At 31.4% G+C, this 19,131-nt stretch overlaps 1 protein-coding gene across 1 annotated transcript; it reads left to right on the top strand.

The window, feature by feature from the left end:
* The first annotated feature begins 9,991 nt into the window (after positions 1–9,991).
* On the top strand, positions 9,992–11,716 carry LOC25498341 (F-box/kelch-repeat protein At3g06240). The gene is made up of 2 exons (XM_039827330.1): positions 9,992–11,129; positions 11,641–11,716. Exons 1-2 carry the CDS (start codon positions 10,013–10,015, stop codon positions 11,664–11,666), a joined length of 1,143 nt encoding a protein of 380 aa, XP_039683264.1. The 5' UTR covers positions 9,992–10,012; the 3' UTR covers positions 11,667–11,716.
* Positions 11,717–19,131: the final 7,415 nt, after the last annotated feature.

Here is a 19,131-nt window from a genome sequence, read left to right as displayed (position 1 = left end):
TTAGGAAGAGCTTCTCGCCCATTTAGGTCTCACAATACTCGAGAAATTAGTCTCGGTAGCTGCGTGTGCGGAAGATACCCAATTTACATAAAAAAAAAATTGTTATAAATGTAAAAATGGGTGGATTATTTTCATGAATTTGATAATGCAGAGGGAACATATATTTTTATGAATCTAAACAAAATGTAAGCGTGGTTAAAATTGCAATAAATGTGAAAATGGAAGGACTATTTTCATGAATTTGATAAAATAGAAGGAAAAAAGTGTAATTGAATATTTTTCTTATCAACTATTAGTATATTTTTATCGTCATTAATGTAAAAGAAAGAATAATAACAATGATGCATACAATATTAATATAAGATAGAGTTAGAAAAAATGAATAAAACTATATTAAAAAATGAAAGTGACATTATTTTTTAAAATTTAGTTTGTGCAAATTGAAGGTTATTATGAAATAGCAGTAATAATATATGTGTAACCAAAAAAAGAAAGGTAATAATATGTTCGTTCGGAAGAAATCAAGTTTAATTTTTGAATGGAATAATTATTGATCAGAGGAATAATACCAAACCAAAAATGTAATAATCTGTTTAATATTTGAGCTTATGGGGTTTGATAAGAATAGGAGATGATATTTTATTTTGTTATCAAGTGTATGTCAAACACATTGTATGATAAAATGAACTTTGTTAAAGAAAAATAAACATTAATTATGTATTTGATGCGCATATGATAATAAATAAGATAACAATATTCTATTTTGATGGTATTGTCTTGAGACATTGATAATGTGCTTATCTCAAAGTTTTTCTTTCCTTAAAAAAAAAAGTTTGATTTTTTCTGATACCAATTTCGGTTGGTTTTGCTTTTTCAAAATAAAAAATTGTTTTGCACTAGGTTTATGCAAACTTGATAATGATGTGATTTTTATTTTGGTAAATTAAGAGAATAATGTCATCAAAGAGAAGGAAATACATCTCAACTAGATTTGCCAATCCACATAATGATCCTATATGATATATATCATATTTAATTTTTTTTAAGGAATATATCATATTTAAATTAAAAATAGATTTGTCGTTGGTACGAAGAATTTAAGAGTGAATTGATAAGAAGGTTGAAAGTTTTTTATCCTCACTTCAAGTATAAAACTAACAATTCTAGCATTTAACATTTTAAAAGAAATATGAACTTTTAAGGTTGATTTCATGGTTGAGATGAGAGTATAAAATTGAAATAATGGATTCAATTCTCAACTTCAACAAATATTAACAAATTAAAAAAACTATTAAAATATACTAATCAAAATTGTGTATATTTTTTTCTTCTTTTTATTTTTCACCTAAAATAAAACAAGGAAGATGCTATTTGGTGATTCTCCAATGTCACCGACTAGTTGTTGTGTGGGTTACGTGGATGCACGATGGTGTAATAATGTTTAGGGTGGCTCTTTATGTGGGTGACCTCCACGTTAGATTAGCCTTTTGTGGACCCTACTAACCCATACAAAAACTCAATTATTAAATTAAAAAAGCAAAACAAGTTTTAAGACAATAGAGAAAATATAGATTTTTATTTGACTTGTGCTCTTGTTTGTTTTTTTGCACTTCATGTTTGACCATTTTATTGTGTGTTGTCCTTCGGATTTTACGCCCAATCTCAGAATTTACATACAAATTGGCAAGGATATCCAATGCTTTGGCTTTATAGGAAAAGATTGGTGTTTTTTTAATAACAAAAAAATATTATTGTTACAAAGTGAGAAAAAAAAAAATAGTTGTATTGTTCCCTTGTTTTCTTCGTCGTACAAATATAAGATAGATGTTTTCACCATATGAAAGAAGAAAAGTTTAATCTTCCAAAAAAAATTAAAGTTTTTATTTGATTGCTAAATTAGTTTAATTTTAAAATCAAATTAAAAAGAAAAGGCTTATATGATCTGACGTGTGAATGGTGTGATAGAAACACATAAAAATGTCTCCGTGAGCTTAGCACAGTTGGTAAGGATAATACATAATATATACAAGGTTGGTTTGAATCCCGACCACCAAAAAAAAAAAAAAAAACACAAAAATAAAAAAGAAACCCATTCCCTCAAAAAAAGAAACTTAAATAACTGGCGCAAGTTATAATCTATACAATATTTATACTGTATATATATAGAGAAAATAACATCTTTCACCTCTTTTGGACTGACATTTTTTTCTTCCAAAAATGCCCTCAATTTTCAATACAAATAACACATGTAATAAATAATAAAAATTTAGATTATATATTATTGGTTTCATTGAAATAGATAATCATTGTTAGTTTGATTTGTTATAATTTAAAAACAAAAAACATTTTATTTTTTTACTTTTAATCAAAATTATAATTTCAGAAAAACACCGTTCATAATTTTCAAACGTTAGTGCGATAAAAAGAGTGGAAAGACGGGTACATGAGTGTCCGTCTTTTCGCTAGTATACATAAAGGAAAAATAACATATTTTGGTTCTTATATACTAAGTTACTCATGAGTTGGGGTAATTATTTAGAGATGATAATTATTCGGTGGTTTATCGGATTAATAAGTAGAAACTTTTTAGAACCTATTAATGAGAGTTTTAAGCCCATTGTGGTGTGTAAGGGTTAAGCCCAATTAAGAGAAGTATATATTCATAACTCTTAAGAGAAAAACTAGGTTAAACCATTCACTCAATTCATTTCACAAGCTTAGAGAGGTAGAGAGAGAAAGAAGAACACGAACTCGGAGAAGAGGAAAGAAGAGGAAGCTAGGGATTTGAGAGCTAAAGGGGTGATTGAAGCTTAAGCTAGTGGATTCAAGAGCTTATCTGAGTGTACACTTAGAGGTAAGGGGATAGATTCCTTTCATCAATTAAGATATAATTTCTTCTTTTTGATTATGGGTCATAAGTGCTTATTGTGAATTATGACTTTTTGTGATTTTTTATGATGAATTTTGTGCTCTTGATTTATGTATAACTATGGAAATGTTAAACTTCATGGAATTGACATGTTTTTGTGCTTAAATTCATAGTTGTTGTTGGTGATAAGTTGCTTTGGTGATTTTTGCTTAATTAAGTGTAAACCATGAATTGACGAGTGATTATTGTTGGAACATGTTTAAATTCACTTCATAAATGAGTATATATGTTTGTATGCTGTTGGGATTTGAATTGGTGTGGTTGTTAGTGAAGTTTGAATGAAAATGAGAAAATGTGAACTTTTGGTGAAAAATGAACTAGATGATGATTTTGATGTGAAATGAGGTTATGATTCCATGTTTATAGTTGTTTTGATTGTCTTTGGATGTACGTTAACTAATAATCAAGTTTGGGGATGAATTTGGGACATAGGGGGATCAAAATCGGGGGTATTGGAGTGAAATTGGATCGGCTCCCGAGAGGAAACCCAAAAACTAGGCTTCCTGTTCTGGTGCAGCTCGCCTGGCGAGCTCATGGCACGTTGTGGCGAGTTGCTCAGTACATCACCCCATGTTTTGGGCGTTCCGGGTACTTGGGGGTCGATTCAGACTTTCCTAAATGATTTTTTGATGTATTTGACTGTCGTTATGCTTTCTAAACCTTTTGAAAACATTAAATGAATTTTATTGAGATTGATTTTGTGAATTGAATTGAAATTATTTGAAAAATGTTCAAGCACATGAAATTTTCCGAAACTCGTTTTTCTCAAGGAAATGGATAGGGTTATGGTTTGTTTTCTGTAGCAATCATTATGAAATAGTTTTGAAAGGTGTGTGTGAACTTTAAACTTAGTTTTGCGTTGAAAATGGAATTCTTTTGGAAAATGGTTAAATGAGACTAACTTATGTAAATTTTGGAATTAATTGGAATTGTCTTATGATGTGGATATGTATATGCTACTGTGATCATATGTGATGTGTGTATATGCTTTCTGATGTGTTTGAATATGGATGCTTGCTTTCGGTGAAATAATTGAAAAATGTTTGTTTTTGTGAAAAAAGACGAACTTTGTCAAAATGATGTTTTATGATCGAATAACTTGTAAATGTCTTGTGTTCATGATGATATGATAGAATAAGAATGAACCAATAATGATTGGGTGTTCAATATGATGAATGTCTTGATGTGGATAGTTGTCCGTCTTTTATGCAAAATATGACTGAAACTTTATTGTTTCTTTGATGTGAATATGTTTTGATGATGATTATGATGATGAATTCAACGATGACGATTTATTAATGTTGAAGAAATCTTACATGCAAAGTGGTGACGATATTGGTGATGAACGCATGTATGTAAAATGATGACATTAATGATGACGATTTGTTGAATGAACGTATACATTATTGAGTCTTATGTTCATGCATTCATAAGTAGGCGACAACTATGATACTGTTTTGTTTCCAGAGATAATGACTAGAATACTTTGTATTCAAGAGGCGACGATTTTGATACAGTTGTATCAAGAGGCGACGATCGGTACCGCATGCATATAGAGTCATGTCTAGAGCGCATTGCATACATTTGATAAGTGTCATACTTGCATTGGTGAACTTAATGATTTATGTACTAGGTGAAATTTGGTGAATATGTGAAGATGTGAAAGTGTACTTGTTGTATTATTATACTTATATTCTTGATGATTAATAATGATGTTGGGTTATTGTGAATGATTTAATGAAGTGTCATTTAATTATTTGAAATTAATTATGTCGTTATACTTTCATTTAATTATACTTTAATTGTTGAATGTTATCTAGCCCCCAGTGGTCGTTTGGTTGACCGTCTGCCTATTTATATGAATGGGTAGACGACGTGCAGAATTAGTTGCTTTGCTTTGCTTGTGAGTATGTTGGAGGTTATCTTTGGAGCTATCTTGTTTCTTTTCTGTGGAGTATTAGTGTCGGGCTTTGATTAGGATGTCTGTGTTTTGTTATTTATGTTTTATGACTTCATGAAATTTATCACTCAGTATGTTGAGATTGAAGATTTATTTTTGTAATGTATTATGATATATGTGGCATGGCTAATTTGGAGATTTTATTATCTGTTGATGAGATGTTATGATATTATTTCGCTGCAATGTTTTGAAAAATCAATTATGCATGTTTTGGACTTATAGAAGAAGTAACATCTTCCTTAAAAAAAAAAATTAACATCTAAATCCTTTGTATGATTGTATTATTTGAGTAATTTATCGCTTTAAGAGTTTAGGGTGTTACACAAGTGCCTTATGTGTATGATAATACAACCGATAGTCCATGAAGAATGACCACAATTTCGAGCTAAACTAACAATCCACATGGAACACACATACAAAAAGAATTATAGTAGAAATAGTGGAATATATTTTCCTCAAAATCTCACCGGTTATACTATTGTTAGATGGTATTTTCATCAGCGTTATGTAATGTGGTCAACATTAGTTGACTTTTACTGTTAAAGGAATCGAAGCTTTTCCTTCTGTTAAAGGAGTTTCAACGAGATGTTGGAGTTAGCATAAAAAGTCTTGAAGCCTTGAAGTTCGACTAAATACGAGTCAAGAAGCAAAACGTTCGAATTCAAGCAACTGCCTTTGAAGCGGGAAGATTCGAATTTCAAAAGAGAAATGGTTTCCTCAAAGGAGAGCGTGGGAGACAAGCGGTTGTCTTCATGGAAGGAGTGCTGATCGTGGGATTAGTTTCTTTCCAAGTTATTTCCTATGTATAAATAGTAGTTTTTCATAGGTAAAACGGGTCGCAAATCACCCATGCATAATTCTAAAACACTCGAAGTACTGGCGCGAGAGAAGAGAGTCATAAAGAATGTATGTAAAGGATTTGTCGAACCACCTTTATTTTTAATGCATTGTATTCTACCTTTCCTTGAAGTTTCTGCAATTTAAAGTTAATGCATTTACTTTGCTTTTAAAACCTTTTTCTGTCGAAAGACGCCACACGGTCTCGTCCCGTTTGTTAAGCAACCTACGAAGTCGATGAACACACGAAAACAAAATGCATAACATATCCTAGGATCTCTGGTTTGGTCCTGCTCGTAATAATCAAAACCAGCCCATATTGTTTGCAAAGACACTACACCATTTATTGTCTCTGGCAACACTTTTTTAGAAGACATGTAAAAATTGTCCCCGAAAAGTGGCTAAGGCAACGTTTTTTGGCTGCTGCCAAAAATATTTTTGCAACCCCTTATAAACGTCCTCTAAAAACCTTTGGGGACGTTTTTGGAGCGTTACTCTATTATTTCGTTGGCAACAATCGCGAATTGTCCCCTTAAATACTTATGGGGACGTTTCTAAAGTGTCACAATATTATTTCTCTGGCAATATTTGATAATTTTCCCCTTAAATACTTTTGGGGATAATTTTATATTGTTACTTTAGTTTTAATAAAAGACTACATTCCTTCAATGTTATTCACAACATCAATATTTTGGTGGCAATTTTCCGTCTAAATTTGTTTATCAAAAACCAAATCTTCCCTCCAAACATTATTAAAAACAATCAGCTAACATATAATATATGGATAATTAATAATAGGAATTATAAAAAAACTCACCCAAAAATCTCTATCGCCTTCTTTGAACATCTATATTCCGCCAAAGATGCTAGTCATTAACTTTCATAAATAAATCTTTGTCAAACAAAAAAAACCTTCATAAATAGAGAGACTATTGATTGCCCCCGTGAACATAGTTCAGACTAAAAGGACATGCATTATTGACAAAAGTTGATATTAATCATTGAGAAAAAAGTTTTAGAGTGTTGACAAAGTTATTAGAGCTTTTAGTTGATATTGAGTTATTTGACAACTTGTAAATTTTCTTGTAATAAATATTGGTGGATACTCTATGGTTTGACGTTGTAAAAGACACTATTGTTGATGAATTTGACATTAGTATAATAAGATTTGAATCTCAAACTAGCGTTAGAGATTTTATTATGTGAGGATAAGAATAATTTGAATATTTGATTGATTAGTTGTTGAGTAATGTTGTTGTTATCTTCTGTTGAGTTTAATTTGCAATTGATTGTGAATAAAAGTTCATGATGCTATACTTGACATCAATTAAGTTCAATAAGAATTGGGATAAACTGTTAAGTTGCGTGTGTAGGGTCTGAATTAGAGCTGTGCGAATTTATGATTATGTTGTTTTACTCAATTGTTTAAGATGTGTGTGCAGGGTTAGATTCTGTTTGTGTTGTATAATTTTATGCATATATTTTGTTTTGCTTGTTATTATATATGCAAAAAGTTGTTAGTGATGACATCACTTGAAATGTAGGCAATTGTCTCAAATTGTTAACTTCCGTATGTTGGGTCTAAATTAGAGCTGTGCAAACTTATGATTATGTTGTTTGGCTGAATTGTTTAAAATGCGTGCCAAAGTCGGATTTTGATTGTGTTGCAGAATTTTATGCATAAATTTTGTTTATGCAATTTGTGGTGTTTGTGCAAACTTGTGATTTATTTTTCTGCATTTTGTGTTTGTTTCTTTGTTGCATAATATGACATAAGTTGCAGAAACTTAAAAATGAGCTTGTAATGATAGAATAAGGAAGGGAAATGTGTAAAACAATTTTCCTATTTGCGGCTATGTTGACTGTGTTTTACTTGTTGTTTTGGTTTTTATTTGTGCGAGGTACAACACTTGTTGATGTCTTTGATTGGCCGTTGAACCAACAATATCTATGGTTGATGTATTTTGTTCTTATGCAGCAAGTTATCAATGAAGATGTTGTACATGATGACGTAGATGAGGAATTTCAAGAGGAAGACGTAGATGATGAATTTCTTGTGGACGAATTTTTTGAGGACAACTTAAGTGATGAATTTCAGGAGGATGATATAGACGATGAATTTCAAGAGGATGACCTAGATGATGAAATTCAAGAGGATGACATCGGTGATGAATTTGAAGTGGACAATTTGGCTGATGAATTACAAGATAAACTTGAATGATCGAGTTGGATGATGTTTTATTTTGGATTGTAGTTAAGCCACTAAACTTGTCCAAACTATAGTTTTGTTATTTTGCTAGGGTTGTACTTTGAAGCATTAAACTTATCAAGTAATGTTTCACATTTTGATTACTATTATGTCTTGAATTAATGTTTGAACTATTTTATTATGTTACATCTTTTGTGGTTGTATTGCTAAATTCGATCTTGTTTGAGTTATAATTGACAATTTTAATATTGTCTTTAAGCTATAGTTACATTTCTAAAATAATTAGAAAATTCTAAAATTTTACACGGACACTCTAAAAATGTTGCCTGTAAGCTATGGGGACGTTTTTATGTTTTCTTAAAGATTTAAATTTAAGGCAACGATTATTAATTGAAGCAACCTATGGAAACATTTAAAAACGTCCCCTCAGAATCCCCAAAAAATCGTCTCCTATTCCTAAGGCTTAGGCGACGTTTTCAAAAACTGTGCCAAAAGAACATGAGAAAACGTCCCCCACAGACTATAGGCGACGCTCGTATAGGAGACGCCCAGAAAACGTCCCCTATACCTTTAGGGGACGTTTTTCATAGTTCTGGCTACATTTTTCGATTGTTGTTAAAAAGGATAAATGGTGTAGTGAGAACACCGGTAAATAGCTATACAAAGTTGTGATGGTAAATATTTCAGAGTATCTTCCGTGGCAAGCCCAAAAGTTATCGTGCTCTTGAACATCAGAAGTAAGCGAGCCCTGTGCTGTTAATGGTTGGAATAATTCTATGAGACTAAAACAATTTTTTTTGTTGATATTTTTTAGAAAATGAAAGGTTATGCAATTCATGTAAAAACACGCAGCTAGTCTTGAGTTAGCAAACAATAAAGAAAATAAATTGGTAGATGGAATGCTATGTAAAATGACTAAAATTGAAAGTTACTAAAAATAAATGTTTCGATTAAATATTTTTCTCTTATATATACAAAAATTTGTTAAACATTTGAGTCACATGAGTTATTGATTTTATTTGCTTATATATGCGAAAACAATTTTTTATGTAAATATTTGAGAAAATTGATATGATAAAATTTGAAAACACATGACTATTTTCAAAATCAAAATTAATGTAGTGGGTTACTCTGCGTGCAATTACGAAGACTAATTTTTTTGAGCCTTGTGTGGGTTACTCTATACCATAAAGCCGTTTTGTGGGCTTGTTATCTATACTATGACTTTGTTGAGTCTATTTTTGGCACACCTTTAGCTTGTATGGTTCTCACCATTTTTTAAGAGCACTTTTTTAAGATATTCTTTTGGGTCGTTCAACAAAAGAAAAAACTTCCTATTAAAGTTAGTCAAAAATAAATTCCTATTAGGATGTTTAATATTTTTGTGCATGTCTTAAAACATTTTGACAATATTGTTTTGAGAAATTTCTTTACAAAATATTACTTTTAGAATAAACTACAAATCAAGATAAAGTTGAAGGAGAAAAGAATAAATTATTTTCCAAAAAGAAAAGAGAATTAAAGATATGTTATATCAATTATTTTGATACTCTATTTTATTTATGGTGTAAACTGGGTATCTCCGTGCGTGCAATTGCAGAAACTAATTTCTCGAATTTCGTGGGACTAATTGGGCGATAAACTCTCCACATGAGTTTTAGCATTGCTTCATGTCCAATGTTAGATTCGAACCTAAAACCTTAGTTAAGTTAGAATAAAACCGTGTCATCTCATCTAAACGCTCTTGCGTTTTAGATACCCAATTTAGGCACATACACACATTTGAGAAAAAGTTGAAAGAAAATATATATCATATTTTTAGGAGAAAATAATATTAGTTTTTTTTTTTGAGGGAAAATAATATTACCTTTTAAAATAGATAGTCAATTGATATTACTTTTCCATCGTCAATTAATATTAGTTTGACTGAAATAAATGCTAAGAAGTGTCCCTTGATTTTTATGTGTATTATCAGCGTTCAACATTTCTACTCTCCAATTCTCCAAAGGTGCAACACCACATTTGTAACAAAAATCCCATCATGAATCACCTATCACCATCACGGCGTCCTACCATCATGCCACCAAAATTCATCCCTAACGAGCAAATCACCGATGTGCTTTCCTTGCTTCCTGTCAAATCTCTCCTTCGATTTAGGTGCTTGAGTAAGTCACTTGACTCTCTCATCTCTAATCCCAACTTCATCAAATTGCACCTTACTCGATCTTCAAGGAATGCGGACTTCACACTTGTATCCACCTCTCATCTCAATGTTATATTCTTCACTGTTTTTCGTTTGCTCCACAACCCTCCAATCATTATCAATCTACCAGAAGATCCTAACCATCAACTTGCAGACAAGGGCTGTCTCTTTGTTGTTGGTTCCTGCAATGGATTACTTTGTTTGTTCAGTCAGTTTTTCACCTCTGATTTTAATAGTGTGACGTTGCTTCGTTTTTGGAACCCAGCCACGAGGAAAATGTCTCCAAAATTAGGGTATTGTCTTCATAAAGACATGTGGTTCCATCCTAATTTGACATTTGCTTATGTCAATTCAACTGACACTTACAAGGTGTTGTATTTAGTTCCAGGTGAAACAAATGTATATGTCTTCAGTTTGGGCGATAATATTTGGAGAACTATTCAAGATTCTCCTGTGGATCATGATTACTGGATCAATTTTGTGAATCTGCATGACTGTATTAGTTGGTTGGCAATTCGCAATTATTCTGCTCGTTATGATTTCAACAATATTACTCTTGACCAATTTGTGATTGTTTCTCTTTATTTGGGCACCGAGACACATTCTCAACTTTCGCCTCCTATAGGTTTCAGAGAAGTCCCGATTTTTGTACCATATCTAAGTTTGTTAAAGGACAATCTTTGTTTTTCATATGATTACAAACAAACTCATTTGGTAGTATGGCAAATGAAGGAATTTGGAGTTGAAAATTCTTGGATTCAGCTTTTTAACATTAGCTATCACAATCTTCAAATATATGATCATCACTTAAATGATTTGGACTTCCGTTTGTTACCATTATGCCTTTCGGAGAAGAGTGATACAATTTTATTGATAAGTACTCTTGAAAGTGAGGCAATTCTTTATAATTGGAGACATAATAGAGCCGAAAGAATCTACAAACCTTGGTTCAATGGCATGGATTATGTTGAAAGTTTGGTGTCTCTTGAAAGTAAGTTTCTCTACAACAATTTATTTATTTGAATTTGATTTAATTGTATTATAATTAATCCATGATGATGACTTAGATTTGATTGTATTCTTGAATGATTATGATTGGCTGATGTAATTAAAAGATGAATTATTTTTCGGTAATGCTTCCAAAAAGAAATTCAATATATTTAGAATACTCTTTATTAGGTTAGATTTTGACAACATTTTAATGAGCATGTGATACATATCAATATATGAGAAATTCAAACTTGTATTACTTTCCTTTTCTTCTAAATTTTGTTGCAGAGAGTATGCACGAGTGATCCTATCAATAATTGAACTATAAAGATATTTTTGCAAATTAATGCATATTCGATATTATTGCTCTGATTGTGTTTAGACCTAATACATCCACGTTGATTAGGGAACCAAGAATTATTACTGATTATTTATTTCTATACTGGGCAATGATATTGCTATAGAATCTACTCTTTAATAACATAACCCTCATGTCACCTGTGGGATTGTAGGGTTGTATTCATGGGAGCACAATTGAAGGTTACTGCAGCACACTTCAACGTTGATCAGCTAGCAGAGATTCATGAACAATTGTTCTCTTTGGTGTGAGCTTCCAATGGCCGCGGTTACCATTGGTGTGTGGTAGCATGTTGTTTCAAGCTGGTGATGGAGTTTGTATTTTGGGTCTTTTTATCTTTCAGTTTTTTGTGTTTTGAGTCTATCTATCTGCTAGTGCAGAATTGTTGTATCTTTCCGCACTTTATCTCGAGTATGCTTTGTACTTCAAGTAAACCGTTCTAATAAATTCATTTTCCCTTTCATAAAAAAAATGCCTAAATTTTTTTTTATTTGGTTTCAATTTAGTTTTCTTAATCATAGATTCATTCTTTATAGAGACAACTTAATTCATCTATTCATAAAGAAGTAAAATAGGCTATTATGTTTTAAAATTTGTGTTGTTAATTGCCTCGATCTCTGGCTAGCTTAATGAGTCTATACAAGGAATGTTTCATCAATGACATGATGGAAAAAATCATCTACCGTCCATATAGAAGTCATGTACTTGTTATTGCCACTGGCTTAGTTAACCCTTGTTTCTATGCTTAAATGTTGTATTGTTTCTTTGCTGACACGTTATTAGTACAATCGATTTTTTTTTTATTTTTTTTTTTATTTTTTAGGATTTGCTACATCCTCTATGCATAAATGCGCCTTGCAAAATGGTAGACCAAAGTCTTAACATCTTTAGGGTTGTGGTTTTCTTCGGATATCCTGGTATGAGAACATCATACTTGGGCAAAATATCGAGATCTTGTCAACAATAGGTGTCCGGTTGTAGTTAACATGTAGTGTCGTTCTCTAATCCTTCTCGTCAAATCTCTCCTTTGATTTAGGTGCTTGAGTAAGTCACATAGTTTTCTCATGCATATCTCATCCCAACTTCGACAAATTGTACCTTACTCGATCTGCTTAGAATGCAGACTTCACACTTGTTGTTAAGAAACAAGCAAATGAATAGACAGTGATTTCTTATTGATGAATGAAGTATTACAACTGAAATAGCTTAGGCTGCAAGTAAAATTGTGTCCTCAGTAGTTTTCTCTTCTTTCTCTTTATTGTGTAATATCCCCAAATAAGTTGGAGATTGATAAATGTCTATCAAACCCAACTTGGATAAAAGAAGAGAGAAAGACTTAGGAAGCAGTGAGTTGGTAAAGAAGTCGACTATTTGATCATGAGAAGAAACTGGTAGAAGCTTCAGAATTCCAGATTGCAATTTCTCTCTGACTATATGATAGTCAATTTCAAGGTGCTTGGGCCTCTCATGAAAGACAGAGTTAGAAACAATGTGAAGTGCACTACGATTATCACAATAGAGGACAGGAAGTTTGGGACAAGGGATGTGAAGATCCTGAAGAAGGTAAATAATCCATTGAAGTTCACAAGTAGCAGATGCCAATGCTCTATACTCAGCTTCAGGTGAAGATCTGAAAACAATAATTTGTTTCTAGGTTCTCCATGATATGAGAGAATCACCTAGAAAGAAATGCTGGCCAAAAATAGATCTCCTTGTGTCAAGACAACTTGCCCAGTCAACATCTGAAAAACTCTGAAGGTGAATGGAAGAATTTCTTCGAAAAAATAAACCATTATCAGGGCAACCCTTTAATTATCTGAGAGTTCTTGAAGCTGCATTGTGATGAGTAATAGTATGGTTAGAGAGAACTTGACTTAATTGTTGAGTGATGAAGGTTATATAAGGTCCAGTGTTGTTGAGCTATATCAATCTCCCAACTAGTCTTCTGTATGCATACACACATTATGATATGGTTTGCCAGGATCTCGATGAAGCTTAATAGCTAGATCAAAGGGAGTAGATACAGGTTTGGAACCAATGTATCCTGAGTCAGAAAGTAAATCAAGACAATAATTTCTTTAGCAAAGAGAGATCCCCAACTTGGAATGAGCCACTTCAATACCAAGGAAGTACTTCAACTGTCCAAGATCCTTGATTTTAAATGAATTATCCAAAGTGTCTTTGGTGTGATGAAATTAAAAGAGAGAATTACCAGTTACTATAATGTCATCAACATACACTAGAAGCACTGTAAAGGACTCATAAGTTTTCTTAATAAAAAGGGAATGATCTGAAGAAGCTCGAGTATAATGATGCTGAGTGAGCACATAAGTCAGCTTTTCATACCAATTTATACTAGCCTGCTTCAATCCATAAAGAGATTTGTTTAACTGACAAACCTGATTGAATTTGTTAGTTTTGATGTCAAGAGGTATAAGCAGATACACATCTTCTTGCAATTCTCCATGTAAGAATGCATTATCGACATCAAGTTGATGTATAAATCAATTATTGATTGAAGCTAAGCTATTACAAGCCTGACAATAGTCATCTTAGCAACCCGAGAATAAGTGTCAAAATTGTTGTGAAAGTGACTCAAAATTGGAGAAATTGAAGTTTGCTGAAGCTGTTATAATCGGAGCACGATTTGAAAAAATCGGAGTACGATTTTCGGAGCAGAATTGGCACTTTCCATTCGTAAAAAATCGAAGCACGATCTGGCAAAATCGGAGTACGATTTTGCGCAAAATCATAAAAATAAAACGTATTTTTGGGCCTGATTTTGTTCCAATTTATGAGGGATTCTTTTACTATAAATATTGGCTTTGTATCAGAGTAAACCTTGAGATAGAGGGGGCTGAAACAAGGGTTTAGAAAGGCAACAACAAAACTAGAGTTTGTATAGAGTTTGTCTCTTGGCAACAAACACTAGGGTTTGAGGGTTGATTCACCTTGGGAAACACTATTAAGATTGAGTCTCTTGATTACGGGAAGAGATTGGGACTTTGGGTAGAATTAGGCGGGAGACTTATTCTTGTAACCCATTGATATCTCTTTTGTAAAGTTACTCATCATTATAGTGAAACGGAGGGCTGCTCTCTCCCCAGACTAGGTCAATTTGGACCGAACTGGGTCAACAAATTCTTTTGTGTTCTCTCTTCTTTTCTCTCGCTGTTTTCTACTTTTGGTTGCTTGACTATCCCTTGCTCCACACATCAAATTTATTATTCGTATGATTTTTTCATCGAATTCACAACAAAAATAATCAACCCTTCAATATGAGTATATCCTTTGGAAACTAATCTTTGCTTTGTACCTCTCAACTGACCCATCATCATTGTGCTTAACCTTATAAATCCATCTGTAATCAATATGTTTAGTATGAGGTGGTAAATCCACAATTTTTCAAGTACCAGGCTTCTCAAGAGCCAACAACTTAACTTAATCATAAAATTTCAATTTGCATTTTTTTAAAAATAAATATTATGTATAGGGTCTTATTGTGTATAGATATATATTTCAAAAATCTTCTAAATAGGGTCTTAGTATTGTGTATCTGATTTACAATTTTATTTTTTGGATATTTTTTTAAGCATATCTTTACATTAGGGCTAAGCTTCTTAATAGGGTGTTAATATCTGTCTTACAATTTTTTTGTTTTTGTTTTTGTTTTTGTTTTAAGTTGATCGATTGGTGCTGTCTGATTTACAATTTTATTTTTGGGATACTTTTTTTTTATGAAATATCTTCACATAACTTCCAACTAGGCCTAAGCTCATGTATCTTTTTCAACAGAGATTGATCTCTTAATCATGTGCTGGATAGGATCAAGTTTTTTTTTTTTTTAAGGTGATTAAGGTACCGTTTGGTCCGTTTTTTTTTTTTTTTTTTCAGTTTCTCTACATTTGTAAGGAGAAGCTAGGCCAAACACAATATCAATAAAGTACATTCTAAAAAATTTTTTTTTTTTAGAATGCATAAAATTGAATGGAATAAGCTTTGACCAAAAGTTGTTGAATGCTCATTCAAAAAACTATTTCTCCATAATTTATTTCACAAACACTTCTTCAACTCACGTCGACAACCTTTTATTTTATTTTTTAATATTAGATTTCAATATGCTTTTTTCTTCAATTTTATTTTATTTTATTTTTTTGAACATGTCCATTTGTTTTTTTAAAGAGGGTCCATTTAATTTTATTACCTATTTTTGAAGGAATTTTTTTTATCTTTTTATCACTTGTATATTAATTTCAATATCTTTTAATTATCACAACCTCGCAAATATTTTTATTCACGCTGTCATTGAATGACACCGAATATATTTATTCCGTTTCTTCAACCTCGGAAAATAATGCTTTATCTGTCTGTTTTTTTTTTGTTACGCTAATGCAGATAATTTTTCTTAGTGTTGCGTAATGCGTATAATTATTTTTATAAAATTTAGGTTTTAATTAAAAGTGCAAGTGTAGTTTCCTAAAAAGATTATACTTAAATATATTTTACACATTTGTACTGTAACAAACTATGCATATCTTTTTCTTATTAAAAAAACTAAACATATCTTTTTCAATGACACCAACAATGTAACAAATATTTTGTCAAAAAAAAAATAAATGTAACAAGTATAATATTATATAATATAAATTCTTATCTTTTTGAATGACACTAAAAATATGGTATTCTTATAACGAAATTTGTTATAACAAAATTTGTTATAGAGTATAATTGGAAAAGAAAAAACAAGATGATTTATGTTTTTAATTTTCCAAACTACTTTGATATATTATTTATGTTATTATTTGAGCCTCCTTAAATTATTTCTACTATTCAAATATTTAACAAGTCCTTTATATGATGATACGAATTTGTATTCATGTTACACAAAATAAACATCATTGAGTAAATATAGTATTTGTAAAAAAAATATCTTTTATATTTTTAAACATTTTTTCCCTTCAAAAAATATTTTAAACATTTTTTTAGTTATTATGTTAATTCATAATAAATTAGAAGTTTTGTCCTCGTGAGCTTAGCTCAGTTGATAAAGACAATGTATAAATATATGCAAGGTCCCGGGTTCGAACCCCGGACACCACCAAAAAAATATTAAATTCAAAGTTTTGTACAATATTTTGCCAAACAACTTTTTAACTTTAGAATTAAAAAAAATAAAGAAACCAAACAGCTTTAGCTTTTTTCTTAAAGGGCTTTATTTTAACTTTGTTTTAAAGTAGCTTTTAGATCGAAAAAAGTCTGGTCAAACGGTACTAATAAATGGCACATAATTCAATTTTTTTTGTATGTGTTACTCTATACCTTAAAGCTGGTTTTTATACCTTAAAGATGGTTTGTTGGATTTTTTTAAATTTTTTTCATCTGTACTGTGACTTTGTTGAGTGCATTTTAGGCACACCTTGTGCTTGTATGGTGCTCACCATTTTTTAATATATTCTTTTGGGTCCTAAAAAAATAAAAACTTCCTATTAGGGTTAGTCAAAAATAAATTCTTATTAGGATGTTAATAATTTTGTGCCAGTTTTAGAAACTTTTTTATAATATTGTTTTGATGAATTTCTTTACAAAATATTACTTTTAGAATGAATTACGAATTAAGAAAAAGTTGAAGGAGAAAAGAATAAAATATTCCCCTAAAAAAAGAATTAAATATTTGTTTTACGACAATTATTTAGATACTATATTTAGGCTCATTCACACATTTGAGAAAAAGTAGAAAGAAAAAAAAATATTATTTTTAGGATAAAATGATATTAATTTTTAAAATAGTTAAATGATATGAAGTTTTTTCCTCAAAAAAAATGATATGAATTTTTTTCTAACCATACCAGACTTTTCCATGATTAAATTATAATGTTTGACGGAAATATATGCTAAGAAGTGTCCCTTAGTTTTTGTGTGTTATCAGTGTTCAAAATTTCCACTCTTCATTTCTCCAAAGGTGTAAAACCACACTTCTAACAAAAATCCCATCATGAATCTCCTATCTCCATCACAACGTCCTACCAACATGTCACCAAAATTCAATCCTAACGACCACATCCCCAACTTGCTTTCCCTCCTTCCCGTCAAATCTCTTCTTCGATTTAGGTGCTTGAGTAAGCCACATGACTCTCTCATCTCTGATCCGACCTTCATCAAATGGCACCTTACTCGATCTGCATGGAATGCAGATTTCACACTTGTATCTACCTCTGATCGCAATGTTGTATTCTTCACTGTTTTTCGTTTGCTCCAGAACCCTCCAATCATACCAATCTTCCAGAAGATCCTAACCATCAACTTACGAACAAGGACTGTCATTATGTTGTTGGTTCATGCAATGGATTACTCTGCTTGTTCTGTCAATTTTTCAACTCCAATTTTAATAGTGTAACATTTCTTCGCTTCTGGAACCCAGCCACGAGGAAAATATCACCAAAATTAGGGTATTCTCTTCATAAAGACCTATGGTTCTATCCTAATTTGAAGTTTGGCTATGTTAATTCAACCGACACTTACAAGGTCGTGTATTTAGTTCCAAATACAACAAATGTAAGTGTTTTCAGTTTTGGCGATAATATTTGGAGAACTATTCAAGATTCTCCCGTGAATCATGATTGTTGGATAAATGTTGTGAATCTGAGTGACTGTATTAGTTGGTTGGCAATTCGCGGTTATTCTGTTCATTATGATTTCAGGAATATTATTATTCACCATTTTGTGACTGTTTCTCTTAATCTGGTCACTGAGACACATTCTCAACTATCGCCTCCTCAGGGTTTCACCGAAGTACCTATTGTTGTACCATATCTAAGTTTGTTAAAGGATTGCATGTGTTTTTCACATGATTACAAACAAACTCATTTGGTAGTATGGCAAATGAAAGAATTTGGAGTTGAAGATTCTTGGATTCAGTTATTTAACATTAGCTATCACAATCTTCAAATATATGATCACTTTAATGATTTGAACTTTCGGGTGTTACCATTATGCCTTTCGGAGAAGAGTGATACAATTTTATTGATAAGTACTCTTGAAAGTCAGGCAATTCTTTTATAATTGGAGATATAATAGAGTAGCGAGAATTCACAAACCTCAGTTCAATGGCATGAATTATGTTGAAAGTTTGGTTTCATATTGTTGAAAGTAAGTTTCTCTACAAAAATTTATTTATTTGAATTTGATTTAGTGGTATTATAATCAAGTCATGATGAAGTTGATTGGATATTATTGTTCTGATTGTGTTTAGACCTAGTACATCCACGTAGATTAGGGAAGCAAGAATTATTATGGATTATTTATTTAATTTCTATATTGGATAATGATATTGCTATAGAATCCAACCTTTAATAACATAGCCCTCATGTTACATTTTGTGTAGGGTTGTATTCATGGGAGCACAATTGAAGGTTGTTGCAGAACTTCAACGTTGATAAGCTCATTAACTAGCATTGCGGTGTGGTAGCTTGTTGTGTTTTATTCTCTTATGTGGTCTTGGAATCAGAACTAAAAAGGTCCTATAATTAAGGACGGAGGAAGTATATTATGCTTGGATCTCTGACAAACTTAACGATGTTATATAAGAAATGTTTGTCCACAAAGTCTTGTGTTCTTATGTATGTTTCATCAATGACATCAAGGAAAA

Source organism: Medicago truncatula, chromosome 7 (assembly GCF_003473485.1).
Source record: "Medicago truncatula cultivar Jemalong A17 chromosome 7, MtrunA17r5.0-ANR, whole genome shotgun sequence".
Taxonomy (NCBI): Eukaryota; Viridiplantae; Streptophyta; class Magnoliopsida; order Fabales; family Fabaceae; genus Medicago; species Medicago truncatula.
This window is presented reverse-complemented; position numbering and strand designations above follow the sequence as displayed.